This window comes from Salmo trutta, chromosome 14, assembly GCF_901001165.1.
Source record: "Salmo trutta chromosome 14, fSalTru1.1, whole genome shotgun sequence".
NCBI classification, from domain to species: domain Eukaryota; kingdom Metazoa; phylum Chordata; class Actinopteri; order Salmoniformes; family Salmonidae; genus Salmo; species Salmo trutta.
Window position 1 is genome coordinate 72,086,883 of NC_042970.1, and position 18,571 is coordinate 72,105,453.

An 18,571-nucleotide genomic window follows, 5' to 3' on the forward strand; every position below is an offset into this window, starting at 1 on the left:
CACACACACACACACACACACACATGCACAAGGGCACGCACACACAAACGAATGCACACACCCACACGCATGCATGAGCAAGCACATACGCACATACACACAGACGCACATGCACGCACGCACGCACACACACACACACACACAGAGACGCATGCATGAACAAGCGCACACGCATATACACTCACAAAAGTTCCTCATACACACCCTCCAACTCCACACACACTCTCCATAATCACCTCTCAGAATTCACACCCCAAAAAACGAATCAGTAAGTTGCTGCATTCCACACAACATCATGGAGGGCTATATATCTCAGAAATGACACCCTCTCTCTCTCTGTCAACTCCATGGTGCTGGCTGGGGCACTGATACACTACTGTTGCCTGCGTGTGTGTGTGTGTGTGTGTGGTTAGCTAGAGTGGCATGGCATGGCTATGAACTACACTCAAATAAATCATTATTGTGCATGTGTATGTATACATATACACATATACACATACACATATACATATATATATGTGTGTGTGTGTGTGTGTGTGTGTGTGTGTGTGTGTGTGTGTGTTCCGCTCTTGCTCAGTGTTTCTCACCTAAATGCTGGTAGGAAATTCATGGCATTCCCATGGTCCTTTGTTTACATAGATGTCAAACAGCTGGACATACATATCTAGGTTATTAGGACAAGCAAGAAAATCGCACCTACTTAACTGTGTCAATGCAAAAACAAAACTCCTTGTGGTCACAGAGGGAGATAAAGCTGCTACTTTACTACAGTGAGAGGACGGGTGTTGAGGGGAGAAAGGGAGAATGGAGAGAGGGACAAGAGGAGTATTTCTGGGTGTGGAACAGACTGCCATCCTATCAAGGGGGAGTAGCAAGTTGTGGTGTTTTGATCAAGATCCAGCAGACGTTGGAGAAAAAGAGGGGAGAGAAAGAGAGAAAGAGAGAGAGAAATACTTCCACCCACCTAACAGGGAGACACACACATAAACAGCGGAGACACAGAGAGGGACTCAGAACTGCTGGAGGAGCACAGAGAGAGCACAAGGTGTCAGAGAGAGAGAGGAGAGGAACACTTGACTTGAACACTAGAACACTTGAGTGGCTTCACTAACATAAGTATTATACTAACACAGACACACACAGTGTACCTTAACACACAGACACACACAGTGTACCTTAACACAGACACACACAGTGTACCTTAACACAGAGACACACACAATGTGCCTTCATTGAGAAGTCTCACACTGACACACACTGAGTGACTAGCCTACACCTGAGAGCAGAGATATTTTACTTCAGAAAGAGGAGTCTTACACACAGACACTCTCACTCATACAGTACCTGTGCCCATCCTGAGAAGGGATATTCTACTCCAGAGAGAAGTGAGGAGGAAGGAGAAGGGGAGTGGATGGATGCCTTTTGTGAACTCAGTGGCCTGGATCCTCTATGGGTGAGTGCATGATGGACCTCATGTTCAAAAGTTCACTTGTTTGAGCAAGTACCGGTAGTCAACTGTTTGAAATCTATTTAGAATACAGTGCCTTCAGAAAGTATTCACAACCCTTGACTTTACATTTTTTTTGCTGTTACAAAGTGGGATTAAAATGGATTTAATTGTCATTTTTGGTAAACAATCTACACAAAATACTATGTAATGTGGAAGTGGAAGAAAAATTCTAACATTGATTAAAAATGTATGACAAATAAAACCTTTGGCAGTGAGTATTTTTGCATAAGTCTTCAAGCTCTGTCAAGTTGGTTGTTGATCATTGCTAAAAAGCCATTTTCAAGTCTTGCCATAGATTTTCAATCAGATTTAAATCAAAATTGTAACTAGGCCACTCAGGAACATTCAATGTCATCTTGGTAAGCAACTCCAGTGTAGATTTGGCCTTGTGTTTTAGGTTATTGTCCTGTTGAATGGTGCATGTCTCCCAGTGTCTGTTACAAAGCAGACCGAACCAGGTCCTCTAGGATGTTTCCTGTGCTTAGCTTTATTCCATTTATTTTTATCCTAAACTCCCTAGTCCTTGTCGATGACAAGCGTACCCATAACATGATGCAGCCAAACTTGTGGGATGCATTTGCAGTTTGTTTTGGTTGTGTTTCAGATTATTTTGTGCCCAATAGATATCAATGGTAAATAATGTATTGTGTCATTTGGACTTGCTTTTACAGTAAATAACAACGGAAAATGTGGATGCTACCATGATTACGGACAATCCTGAATGAATCATGAATAATGATGAGTGAGAAAGTTAGAGGCATACATATCATACCCCCCCCAAAAATGCTAACCTTCCCTGTTATTGGTAATGGTGAGAGGTTAGCAATAGAGGTCTTCACGGTTCCAAAACGTTGGACTCATTCCAAAATGGACCTGGGGATTTCACACCCATATCCGATTGACGATATGCATAAATATAGATCCGCTCCGAAGTGACCCGAGGAAAACTAGACCCTTTCCGTATAGACCTGGTAGAATCCTGAACAGGTCCGATCCGAGTGATGGGAGCGGCAGAAAAGCCCTTTTTTAAGCTACTTTATTAACCAGAGCTGATAAAGTGCGAGAGGAGGGAGAGAGAGGTGCCACTACTGGGCAGGGGAGGGGCCTTACTGTGAGCGAGTGACGCAGGGAGTGAGAGACGAGAGACAGCAACCAACCATAAAGCCGACTCGCACTATAGTAGACAATAGCTGCCATAGCTAGGTTATTTATCATCAAACATGATTACGTAGTACCTGTCTTGACTGCATCAAACCGGAGAAGCTATTAAAGCTAACTAACTTTAGCTAGCTAGGCTAATTGAGGCTGCAGTGCATGTGTTTTCTCATCCTACAGTTACAAATAACAACAACTCCATTCAGAATACTAAGCAGAAGTCTACATGTTGGCTCTTGGTAATTGTAGCATGTCCTTCTCCTTTAACTTTTAATTCCATCTTCCATTGATTAGAAATCTCCTAACTTTTGCCACACACAGAGTCTCTATGACTGTAGCCTATTGCCGCTTTGCTGACTTATGACTGGCCAACAACAACAAGCTACACGTGTGTCTCTCTCTCTCTCTCACTCTCTCAGTCATATCCACCTACCCGAAACCCGTGACAATCATATCAGAGCCGACCCAGACCCGTGACATTATTTAGAATTCCGGATCAGGTCTCAGGTGTTTGGATACAGGTGGATAGAATGTCTTGGGAGTATGATCGTTGGGGTATGATCTAAAACTTAAAGTTACTTGGCGTGCACATCACTGACAACCTGAAATGGTCCATACACACAGACAGTGTGGTGAAGAAAGCACAACAACCTCAGGAGGCTGAAGAAATTCTACAGATGTACCATTGAGAGCCTCCTGTCAGGCTATCACCGCATGGTACGGCAATTGCCCCGTCCACAACTGTATGGCTCTCCAGAGGGTGGTGTGGTCAGCCCAACGCATCACCGGGGCACACTGCCTGCCCTCCAGAACATCTACAGCCCTCAGTGTCACAAGTAGACCAAGAAAATCATCAAGGACCTCAGCCACCCGAGCCATGGTCTGTTCTCCACGCTACCATCTAGAAGGTGGAGAGAGTACAGGTGCATTAAAGCTGGGACCAAGAGACTGAAAAACAGATTCGTCCGTTGCACTGCCAGATGGTGAAGCGTGATTCATCACTCAAGTGAACGCGTTTCCACTGCTCCAGAGTCCAATGTTGGCGAACTTTACACCCCTCCAGCCGACACTTGGCATTGCACATGGTGATCTTAGGCTTGTGTGCGGCTGCTCGGCCATGGAAACCCATTTCATGAAGCTCCCGACGAACAGTTCTTGTGCTGACGTTGCTTCCAAAGGTAGTTTGTAACTCGGTAGTGAGTGTTGCAACTGAGGACAGACAATTTTTATGCGCTACATGCTGCAGCACTCAGTGGTCCCATTCTGTGAGCTTGTGTGGCCTACCACTTCACGGCTGATGAGCCGTTGTTGCTCCTAGACGTTTCCACTTCACAATAACAGCACTTACAGTTGGCAGCTCTAGCAGGGCAGAAATGTTATGAACTGACTTGTTGGATGGTACCACATGGGACAGTCACTGAGCTCTTCAGTAAGGCCATTCTACTGCCAATGTTTGTCTATGGAGATTGCATGGCTGTGTGCTTGATTTTATACACCGGTAAGCAACGAGCGTGGCTGAAATAGCCAAATCCACTAATTTGAAGCGGTGTCCACATACTTTGTATATATAGTGTATCATGCAATTATTGTGGCAGGACTATGTATTGTTCTGCAGGGTTAAATGCATCTTGGCAGAGTAGTGTGTACTGTGTAGGATTGTCTTTTTTACTAACGTTCTGCCAATTCCTTTAAGGTGCTCATTGGTGGTTGACTTTATTGTCCTGAAAGAGTTCAGTTCAAACTGTCCCAGCATGCACACGTTGACACATTTAAACCAACAGAGTTCAGGCATACGTTTCCGAAAGTTTACTTTCAAAGTTAGGTTACTGAAGACTTTCCAGGTAGACTTCTCTGCGGTACAAGGAAGGTACAGTTGCACAGCGTCTGCATTGACCTTTCTCAAATTACATTAGAGCCATAGGCACCTATGTAAGTGCACTTAGGGCACATAGGCAGACGGGAATAATCCTTGCCAAGAAAGACCTTAGGCTACATTCCAATATCCACACTAGCATACCACTTAATGAAGAAATCAATGTATTGGACATGCATTCTAATCTAAGTAGAGTGCTGGCTGTAATCTAAGTAGAATGATGGCATGGATAGTGACACCACGCTGAGCACGGGAATTGGAGTCTCAAAGAGCGTAAGCATCCTATGTGATGCTACCGTAGGTAATGTAAGGATATCTGGGAATATCAAGTACAGCAATGCATATGAATCAATCAGTATGTGGACAGCTTCCGGTAATCCCTAATAGTACGCATAGGAGCAAAGCTCCACATTCTGTATCTTGATTCGAAAAATTTGAGAATGGCCCTGATCCAGCTCGAAAGCCATTAGTCAATCCCCCTGTCCTCCCTCACTCTCTCTCTCTACCCCCCCTCTTTCTCTATCACTCAGACCTGCTACTCACATGCCAGCCTTATTCAGATACACATGTGAACTAATGTTGATGTAAGTGTACTTTTATTCAAAAATTGGAGAATGGCATTGATCCAGGAAGAAAGGTATCAGTCAATCGCCTGTCATCACTCACTTTCTTTCTCTGTGCCTCTCTCGCTCTCTCCCTGTGTCATTCTCTCTATTCCCCCTCTCGTTTTCTTTCTTTCTTTCTTTCTTTCACACACCTGATATTGACATATCAGTCTTATTTAGGAATAGACATGCAAACACTAATTGAGATTTCATCCATAGAACAGTCTGCTACTTCTAGAACAGTCTGCTACTTCTAGAACAATCTGCTACCAAGTAACATGCCATAAGCGTTATATTGCCAACAAAGCCAGAAAAAACATGGCCATTATCAGTCGATGTCCCTTCAGAGCTCACCAATCTAACTGTATACAAAGGTGGCCGACCTAATCTTGTGCCAGCAACCTCTTTAACAAAGTTTCCAACGTGGGACAAGACATAAAACAGAATGTTGTGAATGGGAGAACTCTGGAATATCCAAATGAAACATTTACAGGTGATGAAACATAAAATGACTACATATCTGTTATGTGTTCTATGGCAACGTATGACCCTGGGCCCGGGGCCCGGGGCCCTTACCCTTCAGAGTAGTGCGGCTACATCAAAACCATAATCTTACTTTGGTAACAGTTCAAGTCAAAGAGCTGAAAGGTGAAAAGAGAATTATTTCATCCCCTATCAATCAAATGTTATTATCTTGCATTGTGGATAATAACAATTTGATGTAGAGAATCCTGCATTCAGCAAGAGAGGTGTGGTTCAGACAACACCTACTCTGCAAACTGGAGGGATTGTATTGAAACCCTGCAATTCAACATGTTTTGAAAACATTATTTTAAATCAAAACTACTCTGCAATTTGGGAGATGTGACAAAGGCAGTGATGAACAGTCCTGTCGAGACAATTACAACATTCTCTAAATGACAATGAACAGATCCAATTTAGCTAACATACACTCCATATGCCAAATGGTTGAGATCTTTGGACACATTTATGCTTGCAGTGACGTAAAGTATTACAGTGAAGAATTGAATGATATCAAAAAGGAATCAGAATGTATCATTTCTCTCAGACAACTGAAAGGTGCACAACACAGTCCATGCAGGCTCTCTCTCCTCAGTTCACATCACTACGTTTGGTAGGTAAAAATAGACCTTCCATTTCCATCCAAACCAAGGTCTGGAAGAAGCTTCTGTAGCCAATTCAGAAAACGCTGAGCAAGGTGACCAAGAAAAAGCTTTTGAGTTTGTTTGACAACTTACGATTCTTATATAAAAGTTGTAAAAGTGTTTGTTCGCAGGCCAAAAATTGACCACAGGAGCCAAGGAGAGACTGTGAAAAGACTCCCACTCATTGGGTCAATAGCCATCTAGCACTTCAGAAGAATACCTGTTACACGGAGAAAATATTCAGTAGGTGGATGAATTTCCTCACACATGATCTGGAGTATTTTATGTAGTAGGAGCAGAATTGCCTCTTGTGGGATAGATAAATTAAACTGAAATTAATAACACATTTGTTACAGTATAGTAACACATTTGGTGTTGCTGTTGTGTAATGACCCAACATGCAGCTGTTATGAATTGTGGTCACTCTCCCTTATGCCTGTGGGAGTCTGCCTTGCCCCGCTGCTACAAGCTGCTGTGTGTGTGTGTGTGTATGATTCACAATGCTGCATTGCCGCCGCTCAACAAGTCCAGCCGACCGTAGTAGTTAAACCCACTTCCTCTCGCGACTCGGCAGGCACCTCTTGCTCCTCCAAAATGCAGACTGCAGCCAGACACCCAGCCCCTCGTTAGAGGGCTTAGAGGTGATAAACAGGGAGAGGTGAGAGTACAACAGAGCACTTAGAGGCTAAGAGTATTTTGGTGATTTTACAGTCAGACTTCCTTCCTTTTCAGCCCACCGTCGCCGGGGGCTGCAGGCTTGCATGATGCAATCTCGAAATGTGGATTTGGCAACTTCGGCCAACAGTACACACTTCGGTCGGCACAAACAGAATACATCCCACTGTCGTCTAAGTGGGTTTGTATCGTCATCATGTACTGTAATATTTTGACTGACTTCGCCCTTCCAAAGGGGAAAGTTTTTAAACGTGCTGGAGCCGTGGGTTAAAATATTCCAGGACTGACTCAGCTCTGTAGAAAAAAAGACGAAAAACTCCCAAGCTCCAACCATCCAACCAACGCACACAGATTATGTTGACTTGCTGTGGTTTCACTCTCCATTGCCTAGATACACAGACCGGGACATTATACTGTAGCCAGCGTCCAGTTTCTCTGCCCTGCTTCAAGCAGTTCATTTAACAATCCTTGCCCTGAATCTGTCACTAGGCTAATACTCTGACATGAGTAAACTGTTAGACTGATATATCAAATTGACGTTCCTCAAGTTGACAGTACAGTAGGTGAAGCATGGAGCAAAATTGGTTGAGTTGTATTTATTTGAACACAGCCAATTTAGAGACTGAATGAGAAATTCTGTACCTAAAATGAACTCATGAGAACAATGAACAATCCTCCATTTCATAAATGTAAATCTGTATTGAGTCAAGAAAGAAATGACTTCTACTCAGTGCAGAGAATGGTGCAGAAACCTACTCCTCCACTCTCTACCATCCTAATTTTAAACTGCATATTAATGGGTGTATCTTTGTCTTTTCCAGGACTGGAATCGAACGTGGTACACAGACAAACCGGACCTGACAGAGTGCTTCCAGAACACGGTGCTCGTCTGGTTCCCGTGCTTCTATCTCTGGCTGTTGGCGCCCTTCTACGCCCTCAAACTCTACTGCCATGACTGTGGATGCATCCGAATCTCCACTCTCTGCACCGCCAAGACGGTGAGCCAACCCATAGAATCCCAATATGGTCAACGGTCGGTCCAATGATCACAGAACAGTGACTTGAATTGTCCATTCTAGTCATTCTATCTCTATGAGCCAAACCAGCCTGAGTTTATAAGCACATCCAGTGACCTGCAGATGCAGGGTACAAAAAGTAAAGTCATGAAAGAAAAATAGATACCCAGTACCCACACACTGTTGGATGCTCCTGTAGTGTTTTCAGTGCAACGTTTCAACCCGGAAGTACAACCAGCCTGCACCAACCAGTCCTGAGCCTTAAGACCAGCCTTAAACCAAACCGCAAGAGTAGACATGGCATGGCCATTAACATTATACAAGACCAGGCGAGTGTTCGAGTGCACGACCATATCTGCCATAAACTAATATGAGTGTGAAGTACTGTGAAAACCAAGCACCACATGGTTAGTGTTTATATAGGGCCGGCCGGGGACAATTTCATGCCTTAGCGAGCAAGAAGAGAGGATAACAGCGGGGAAAAGCCTTGAAGGTTTAGAAAGTAATCAAGAAAGCATGGAGAGTTTATAGGACGAACGTAAGAGTTTATAAGATGGCATACATGGCACTCCAAGAGGGTTACATGTACATTTAAATGTCTTGGTCCCTTCTCACTTTCCACTGTTATGTTCCATGTGGTTGTACTTCAGTCTGTATAAAGTATATAAAATACTTACAATATGGAGACATGCGGCTTGACAATATGGATTGACAGTTCCAGAGTCTCTTGAGAGTTTATGTCCAGATTGTCATTTAGGTGCAAAAGATGCATGTTTCTGGTTTCCCCAGTAACCAAAACGTTTAATCAATCACAATGACAGTACTGTAGACCTCACTCTGCTTCCCTCCCTGTGGCTGTCCATCCTCCAGGTGCTGGGGTTCCTCCTGGCCTCATTTGGCTTCGTGGAGTTCTTCTACATTCTTCTGGAGAGGAGTCATGAGATCCAAAACCACATGGTCTTCCTCCTTAGCCCCATCATACGCAGCTTGACTGTGGTAAGTACTGTAACCATCAGCCAATGTCTTTGTCTCAGCTTCTTTCTTCACGATTTCTCTCTCTATGTACTGTTTATGTCTCAGTATCTGCTGTTGACTTCTCTTCCCTGACAGTAGATCCCGGGGGATGCTTTTCCCCCCTACCTTTATTTAAGCAGGTGAAATACATGATATATATTTTTAATGCACCCCCAGGATCTGCTGTCAAGGAAGAGAAGTCCTGTTTACTACTAGGCGGGGAGGGTATAACGTCAGATTTAAGACAGAGGAAGAGGTGCAAGGGGTTGGGAATAGAGGGAGGAGCAGAGGAGGCCGGATGTAGGGCAGTGTGCCTCCTGTAGCTGACTCACAGAGCCATGACCCCCTTACCCATAACTCCCCACTCCCTCAGAGGCCGAACACAAGTGCTGCAGGGACTCAGTCCCTCCAAATCAGACAGCCTGGCCCACCTGTGGTCACCTCAGACTCTTAGGTCAATATCAGCAACTGTTTGGGTGAAGAAATACTGAATGCATCTCTTGTACCAGGTACACAAGGCATCCATTTTTAAAAAGGTCACTTTTTTATCACATTAGGGACCCGGATTTGAAATCCAAGACCTTGCTACAGTTAACCAGCCATGATATTTACAGTTGATTGGTTGGTTGGTATATAAATAAAAAGCGAAGGCCAATAATTTTCTGGACACAGAACCATAACGGTAGCCACCACCCCCTGGTTTCCCATACGTAAAGCTAAGGAACACTGTGTTCAAAAGAAACTACGTTATTTTGCTTGTTTCTCGTCCTCATCGACCCATATACAGTCAATGTATGGGAATTGTAAAAAATTCAACAGACTCACCCCCGGTTTGTGGTCATGGTCGCTCTCCCTTCCTACCATGAGAGCTGCTTGCAAGCCACGCCATCTGCTGTAATCAGCGACACCATGACGCAGAGTTATTTTTCCGCCCCAATGCCCCAGACTTCCTGTATAATTACTAGGTAGGGAGTTAGGTTTTAGTAATGGACTTAGTTCCACCCACTGACTTCCATTCAAGGAAATGGGTTCCTCTCAGACGGGAATGGCCATTTCTTAATTGCAATGTGGCTAGTTAGGCAACAGGCCAAGCAGCATAGAAACTGGGAAATGAACCTGACATCCAACCACACAGCATAGATATTTTTCTATACAGTGTTTCTACCTAGCCTGGTCCCAGATCTGTTTGTGCTGTCTTGCCACACTATTAACCTTTAGGAGTTATCAAGGCAGCACAAAACTATCTGGGACCAGGCTAGTTTCTATGGTGTCGTTGATCTATCAAGAGTTTATACTGGTAATTATGAGGCTGGAGGCCGTTTCTTTGCCTGCAATGTGGCTAGTCAGGCAATATGTGTAGAAACTGAAAATGAACCCAACAATCACCATATTTATCTCCACTATATAGCATACATATAGTGTTTCTATGGTGTTGTTGATCTATCAAACGTTATATAATCATGGCTGGTTGCTTAAAAACAGGACCGTTTTTAAGATCAGATGGAACCAGTATGGTATCTATTATGCAACTCTATAACCACACTCTCCTTTTAGTGATGAGCAGGCGAGGCTTTATAACTTCTCAACTTGACCAAACTACAGACAGTCAGAGATAATTACAGCCAAAACACAGTCCGTGGAAAGACAAGGAATTTTTCGGATAGACACTGGTGCCTGAAAACATGGAATCAGTCCTGTTTTATCTACTTATTTTACTAAACCTTTATTTAACCAGGCAAGTCAGTTAAGAATGTTATTTTATTTACAATGACAGCCTGTATTCGAACAAAATAGAAGAGTTCAGAGACCTTTTTGAATAAGAGAAAATAAATGTAGTGCAATTAAGGCAAAAAGCAATGCATGGACGGAGGGATGGAAGGAAGCAGGGGTGGAGGGCATAGTACTATACATCTGTTGTTTTATTGAAGGAAGTCAGCAGGATAACAGCTGCGTCTGTGGTCAGGGGAATCCCAATCTAACCTCTTTCTCCAAAAACAACAAAAGCCAAATCCAATCCTTACAAATATTTTCTATTTAGCCATTGATTCTTCTCAGCTTTCTTCTCAGACCCAGAGAGACTACTGGGAATGACAGTGAATGCTGATACAGACGATTTATTGAGGGATTCATTTTCATCTTCAAAGTAATAGATGTTGAGTTTCAAAGTAGACTCGCTTGCCAGTCCTCAGTCGGCGGTCTCTCCTTTCAAATCACTCGCTTGACTTTCACTGTCCGTTGTAATCACACAGAGACGTACAAAGCACTCCCTCGCCCTCCATTTGGTAAATCCGACCACAACTCTATCCTCCTGATTCCTGCTTACAAGCAAAAATTAAAGCAGGAAGCACCAGTGACTCGGTCTATAAAAAAATGGTCAGATGAAGCAGATGCTAAACTACAGGACTGTTTTACTATCACAGACTGGAACATGTTCTGGGATTCTTCCGATGACATTGAGGAATACACCACATCAGTCACTGGCTTTATCAATAAGTGCATTGAGGACGTCGTCCCCACAGAGACTGTACGTACATACCCCAACCAGAAACCATGAATTACAGGCAACATTCGCACTGAGCTAAAGGGTAGAGCTGTCGCTTTCAAGGTGCGGGACTCTAACCCGGAAGGTTACAAGAAATCCCATTTTCAACATGTCCCTGATTGAGTCTGTAATACCAACATGCTTCAAGCAGACCAACATAGTCCCTGTGCCCAAGAACAGAAAGGCAACCTGCCTAAATGACTACAGACCCATAGCACTCCCGTCCGTAGCCATGAAGTGCTTTGAAAGGCTGGTAATGGCTCACATCAACACCATTATCCCAGAAACCCCAGACCCACTCAATTTGCATACCGCCCAAACAGATCCACAGATGATGCGATCTCTATTGCACTCCACACTGGACAAAAGGAACACCTATGTGAGAATGCTATTCATTGACTATAGCTCAGCGTTCAACACCATAGTACCCTCAAAGCTCATCACTAAGCTAAGGAACCTGGGACTAAACACCTCCCTCTGCAACTGGATCCTGGACTTCCTGACGGGCCGCCCCCAGGTGGTGAGGGTAGGAAGCAACACATCTGCCACGCTGATCCTCAACACTGGAGCTCCCCAGGGGTGCGTGCTCAGTCCCCTCCTGTACTCCCTGTTCACCCACGACTGCATGGCCAGGCACGACTCCAACACCATCATTAAGTTTGCTGACGACACAACAGTGGTAGGCCTGATCACCGACAACGACGAGACAGCCTCTAGGGAGGAGGTCAGAGACCTGGCCGGGTGGTGCCAGAATAACAACCTAGCCCTCAACATAACCAAGACTAAGGAGATGATTGTGGACTACAGGAAAAGGAGCACCGAGCACGTCCCCATTCTCATCGACGGGGCTGTAGTGGAGCAGGTTGAGAGCTTCAAATTCCTTGGTGTCCACATCAACAACAAATTAGAATGGTCCAAACACACCAAGACAGTCGTGAAGAGGGCACGACAAAGCCTATTCCCCCTCAGGAAACTAAAAAGATTTGGCATGGGTCCTGAGATCCTCAAAAGGTTCTACAGCTGCAACATCGAGAGCATCCTGACCGGTGGCATCACTGCCTAGTATGGCAATTGCTCGGCCTCCGACCGCAAGGCACTTCAGAGGGTAGTGCGTACGGCCCAGTACATCACTGGGGCAAAGCTGCCTGCCATTCAGGACCTCTACACCAGGCGGTGTCAGAGGATGGCCCTAAAAATTGTCAAAGACCCCAGCCACCCCAGTCATAGACTGTTCTCTCTACTACCGCATGGCAAGCGGTACCGGAGTGCCAAGTCTAGGGCAAAAAGGCTTCTCAACAGTTTTTACCCCCAAGCCATAAGACTCCGGACTATTTGCATTGTGTGCCCCCCACCCCCCCTCTTTTACGCTGCTGCTACTCTCTGTTTATCTTATATGCATAGTCACTTTAACTATACATTCATGTACATACTACCTCAATTGGGCCGACCAACCAGTGCTCCCGCACATTGGCTAACAGGGCTATCTGCATTGTGTCCCACCACCCGCCAACCCCTCTTTTTACGCTACTGCTACTCTCTGTTCATCATATATGCATAGTCACTTTAACCACACCCACATGTACATACTACCTCAGTAAGCCTGACTAACCGGTGTCTGTATATAGCCTTGCTACTCTTATTTTCAAATGTCGTTTTACTGTTGTTTTATTTCTTTACTTACCTACACACACACACACATACCTTTTTTTCTCTGCACTATTGGTTAGAGCCTGTAAGTAAGCATTTCACTGTAAGTTGTATTCGGCGCACGTGACAAATAAACTTTGATTTGATTTGATAATGCAAGTCATGCTAATCTCACTCTCACTCACTGTCGCACTCTCTCTCCCACTCTCCCACTCTCTCTCTCCCACTCTCTCCTCAGGTCCTGGCCATATGCATCATCCAGTTGGAGAGGATACGAGGCTGTCGTTCCTCCATCTTCCTCTTCCTGTTCTGGGTCCTGGCGGTGGTGTGTTCCCTGGTGCCCCTACGGGCAAAGATCCAGCTGGTTATGTACGAGGTATGGTAGTAGTAGAACATGACTTTATTCTCCATGGTCTATGGGAGAAGAAGCAGGTGTGATGACACAGGCACTAACATACTCAGTGTCTGCGTGACTGATGTTACAAGTAGTCAAGATTATTCTCACACGCTATATGAATGTAGGTTAATAGAGACTACTGTCAAAACAGTCATGACACACAGTAATTTTGTAACGTAGGAAACAATTTACTTGGATGAATATGCTACGCCGACATCCTGACTGTTATGTCTGCTTAGGTTTTCACTCAGTGACCCCGCAGAACCAGTTTGCCTGAAGGGTTGTCTAGGGTCTAGGGTTGTCTACCCATAGTCTAGACTTAGAGACTAGAGAGCGTATTGCTTGATATAGAGATGCTGTTGTGCCTGCTATGCTTTATTCGTAACTCCACAAAATTAACCAAGTGTTTTCTAGTCTAGACTTAGCATGACTTGGGTATAAATGCATTGCCTCCCCAAAGTCGACAGAGGAAACCCTGCAGTGTAGGCAGGGCGGATGACAGACACCGCCAACTCTCATCTCCCTTGTCTCCCTAAAGCCTCTGTAGATTGCTAAACACCCCTCCTATCATCCGGTGTCTCTTCTTTACAGACACTGCAATCATTGTCCTCGTATTTTGTCCTAGCAGTAACAGCATTCGCGTTTTTAGAAACACACAGATCCATATCACATCCTTATCGCCTCCAGTATGACATTACCACACGTAGTGTTTAGGCCAGCGGTAATGACAGCTCTGAGGTAAAACCGATAGTGATGGTGAGACAACCCAACATGGCAGCCCAGGGTCAGACAAGAGGCACGTCAGCACCACTTTTATAGGCAGGAGCAGCCAGCAAACACCTACTGGGACCGACCTACTGGGAAATACAGTATTTGTATTATCCTCTCAACACAGTCACATACCCCGGAAGAACAAAACATTAAGAACACCTTCCTAATATTGAGTTGCAGTCCCCTTTTCCCTCAGAACAGCCTCAATACATCGGCACATGGACTCTACAAGGTGTCGAAAGCATTCCACAGGGATGCTGGCCCATGTTGACTCCAAAGCTTCCCACAGTTGTGTCAAGTTGGCTGGATGTCCTTTGGGTGGTGGACCATTCTTGATACACACTAGAAACTGTTGAGTGTGAAAAACCCTGCAGCGCTGCAGTTCTTGACACACTCAAACCGGTGTGCCTGGCACCTACTACCATACCCCGTTCAAAGGCACTTAAATATTTTGTCTTGCCCATTCACCCTCTGAAGGGAACACATACACAATCCATGTCTCAATTGTTTCAAGGCTTAAAAATCCTGTGTTAACCCGTCTCCTCCCATTCATCTACACTGATTGGATTTAACAGGTGACATCAATAACGGATCATAGCTTTCACCTGGATTCACCTGGTCAGTCTGTCACGGAAAGAGCATGTTTTGTACACTCAAGTGTATAGACGGGCACATTATCAAACGTGCACACACATGGCCACCACCAGCACTGATCATTTGGACAATCTCAGAGAAGAACTTTGAGACTGCTCTTCTGGTAGACTAGCAACAACATTAAAAGGTCTGAGTGTGCAGAGTTCATGTTTGGTTTGGTTTTGCAGACCCAATTCCCTCGGCTTGTTGGTCAGACCAACTGACCTATGTTTACAGGCATATATTACCACCCACTCCTAGCCCCATACCATCCTGACCCTGTTTTCACTATGCGGCCGGATCTAGTTTGTTCTCCCCATCTGCACTCTGGGCGCAACATAGTGTGAGGTTGTCATCAACAACTACAGGAAACGGAGGGCCGAATATTCCCCCATTCACATGGGCTGTAGTGGAGCGGGTCGAGAGCTTCAAGTTCCTCAGTGTCCACATCACTAAGGACCTATCATGGTCCAAACACACCAACACAGTCGTGAAGAAGGCACGACAATGCCTCTTCCCCGTCAGGAGGCTAAAAAGATTTGGCATGGGCCCTTCAGATGATCAAAAAGTTCTACAGCTGCACCGTTGAGAGCATCTCGACTGGCTGCATCCCCACTTGGTGTGGCAACTGCTCGGCATCTGACCGCAAGACGCTACAGAGGGTAGTGTGTACGGCCCAGTACATCACTGGGGTTGAACTCCCTGTCATCCAGGACCTCTATACCAGGTGGTGCCAGAAGAAGGGCCTAAAAATTGTCAAAAACTCCAGCCAACCAAGTCATAGACTGTTCTCTCTGCTACCGCATGGCAAATGGTACAGGAGTGCTATGTCTGGGACCAAAAGGTTCCTGAACCTCTTCAACCCCCAAGTCTTAAGTGTGCTAAATAGTTAACCAAATAGCTAACCGGAATATCTGCATTGACCCTCTTTGCACTATTTTGGACTCTATGCACACACACTGGACTCTACCCACACACACAGGCACACATTCGCCACACACACACACACATCACATACAGTAATAGACAATAGCAGCAGTGTATCTATCCTGTTGCCTAGTCACTTTACCCCTACCTATATGTACATATCTACCTCAATTTCCTCGTACCCCTGCACATCGACTAGGTACTGGTACCCCCTGTACATAGCCAAGCTATCATTGCTCATAAGCATTTCACTGTAAAACTACACCTGTTGTTTATGAAGCATCTGACCATTACAATTTGATTTGATCATAAGTCGTACCTGTGCGGCAGATAGCCTAGCGGTTAAGAGTGTTGAGCCAGTAACTGAAAGGTCTCTGGTTCAAATCCCTGAGCCAACTAGATGAAAAATACTTTGCCCTTGAGCAAGGCACTTAACCCCAACTGCTCCTGTAAGGGCTGGATAACAGCGTCTGCTAAATGACTAAAATGTCAAAATCACTCCAACTGCCGTTTCCTATGGCTCTAACTTTCACACAAAGGGAAACGAGTAAACATTAGGTTGACATATGGGCCATCAAAAACAGGCCTGCTGGTCTCTTATAAGTTAAGAATAACATGTGAAAACCACATTTCACATAATATGTGGTTAATATCTCTGTTTTGGCTCTCTTCCATTGAGAAAGAGGGAGGGAGGGTTGGTTTGTGTCTGCTTCACCCACAATCTCTCTATTTACAGATATGGGTCGTAGCGTGACTGCAGGGAGCTTTTTACTATTGCTTCATTTATATAAAGCGACGTATTAAAGACTTTGGTTTTTCACCACGATTTGGCTTTACGGTTCAAAATAAGCTTTATTGAGTCTCTCTGTGATCGTGGCATATAACCATATCCTGTCCTATATAGTGTGCCTTATGTTGAGTTCAAGTATGGGAAATCTTGAAATCTTTATCTGGGAAGAAAAGCTTGCATTTTGACAAACTCATGCAAACCCACACTGATGAAATAAAAAGTATTGCAATTAATGATACATTGTTTACCAGCTGTGACAGAGCATTTCAATTGAAACATGATTTCCTTGATGCCACAGTTCCAATGCTGTGTGTACAAGACATGCATGTCTCAGTAACCCACAAATGGTTACACAACTATATGTTGCATGAGAAATGCAATTACAACGATAATGTTGACAATTGTATTTATTTAACCTTTATTTCATTAGGCAAATCACGTAATATTCACTGTTTTCTTTTTTAACAGGGTATCACCACCGATATTGTGAGATACACAGCGTTTTTCTCCTACTTCTCACTCCAACTGGCCCAGCTCTTCCTGTGTTGTTTCGCTGACCAGCCTCCAGAGGGAAAAACCGTCCTCGTCAAGGTAGGCATTAGATCAGAACGTGGGCTATATTTCACTTCCGTCAAAATGCTCTCTCCTTCCAAAACATGAGAGAATGCTTGGGCAGAGACTGGGATTGAGAATAGAAGCCATCTTGTGGTTTTCGACTTTCGTTGTCAACACACTCACTGAGTTTCCCTTTTGGTGGAAGCTGAAGTGATTCACTTCCTCTCTCTGCCCACTTTCCTATGAGGACAGTGTGAATTAATGAATGAATGTGTGTTGTCTACTCTGTCCATTCCATACACATGACTCACATACCACATGAACCATGCTACGATCGTTACACCACTACTACACCAATGCAGTTCTGTATTTTTGCGGTTTACGGAATCATACTCTCTCACGGTCGGTACAATCAAAAAAGACTGATGAATCATGTTCCAACCAAACAACCATAGCGACTATAACAACTCCTGTTCTAATCAACTTGACTTTGGTAGCGGTAGCTACAGTGAAGCCTATATAGTCCATGACATGACATGATACTGTATCTTGAGAGAAAAACAAACTGTCCCAAAAAACTCCGAAATGTCTCACAGTATCTGTCCTGGTCGGCCAGCGGTAGTGAGGTTCAGAGGACTGGAAGCCACAGCCTGGTGCAAGAGCCACACCCTAGTGTGTTCTCTACTCTCCCCACGTCTTGGTCAGAGATTCTCATAGTCACAACAACAGAGAAAGCGAGGGATGGAGAGGAAAAGCGAGAGAGATGGAAAGAGAGAGACAGAGTAGGACCTCCGGTGAGGGGGCGGTAAAGGGAAGAGAGGTTGCCAAAGATCGAGCATGAGCACAAATTGCTAGTGTGTAGGTGTGTGTGTTCAGCATGGTGCCACAGTGACGACATGTTACCACCCAGCATGGACCTCAAATTCTCCTCCCAACCCTAGCGCCAACATTAACTCTAACTGTTTACGCGCTTTACTCCTGTCCATAGTCTCCAGCTATTTACACATGCAGTTTCCACTGAGGACCACCTTACTGCATCATGCTGTTTAAACTCATTAGCATCCAGTAAATAGACTCTACAAGCACATCATAGAACCATTAAAGTCAGCCACAGAGGAATCCTATGTTTTACCAAAGCCTTTAAACATTGAGAGATTTACATGGTGGTCAAAGTCAGTGACATTCACCCTCTAATCTGTTTCAGAACCCATGTCCAGTCAAGGATGCCTCTTTCCTGTCGAAGATGCTCTTCTGGTGGTTTACTGGGTAAGATGGTTTAATGAAACTCCCAAACA

The 18,571-nt window shown here is 44.6% G+C and overlaps 1 protein-coding gene across 1 annotated transcript in view; it reads left to right on the top strand.

Annotated features, from left to right (window-relative positions):
• Nucleotides 1-1,187: 1,187 nt before the first annotated feature.
• LOC115147279 (multidrug resistance-associated protein 1-like) overlaps nucleotides 1,188-18,571 on the top strand; it is a 35,589-nt gene continuing 18,205 nt past the window's right edge. The window contains exons 1-6 of the mRNA XM_029689435.1: nucleotides 1,188-1,453; nucleotides 7,806-7,982; nucleotides 8,871-8,996; nucleotides 13,442-13,579; nucleotides 17,190-17,312; nucleotides 18,481-18,542. Of these exons, the coding sequence (XP_029545295.1) occupies nucleotides 1,412-1,453; nucleotides 7,806-7,982; nucleotides 8,871-8,996; nucleotides 13,442-13,579; nucleotides 17,190-17,312; nucleotides 18,481-18,542 (668 nt within the window). The 5' untranslated portion in view covers nucleotides 1,188-1,411. The remainder of the gene's footprint in view (nucleotides 1,454-7,805; nucleotides 7,983-8,870; nucleotides 8,997-13,441; nucleotides 13,580-17,189; nucleotides 17,313-18,480; nucleotides 18,543-18,571) is intronic.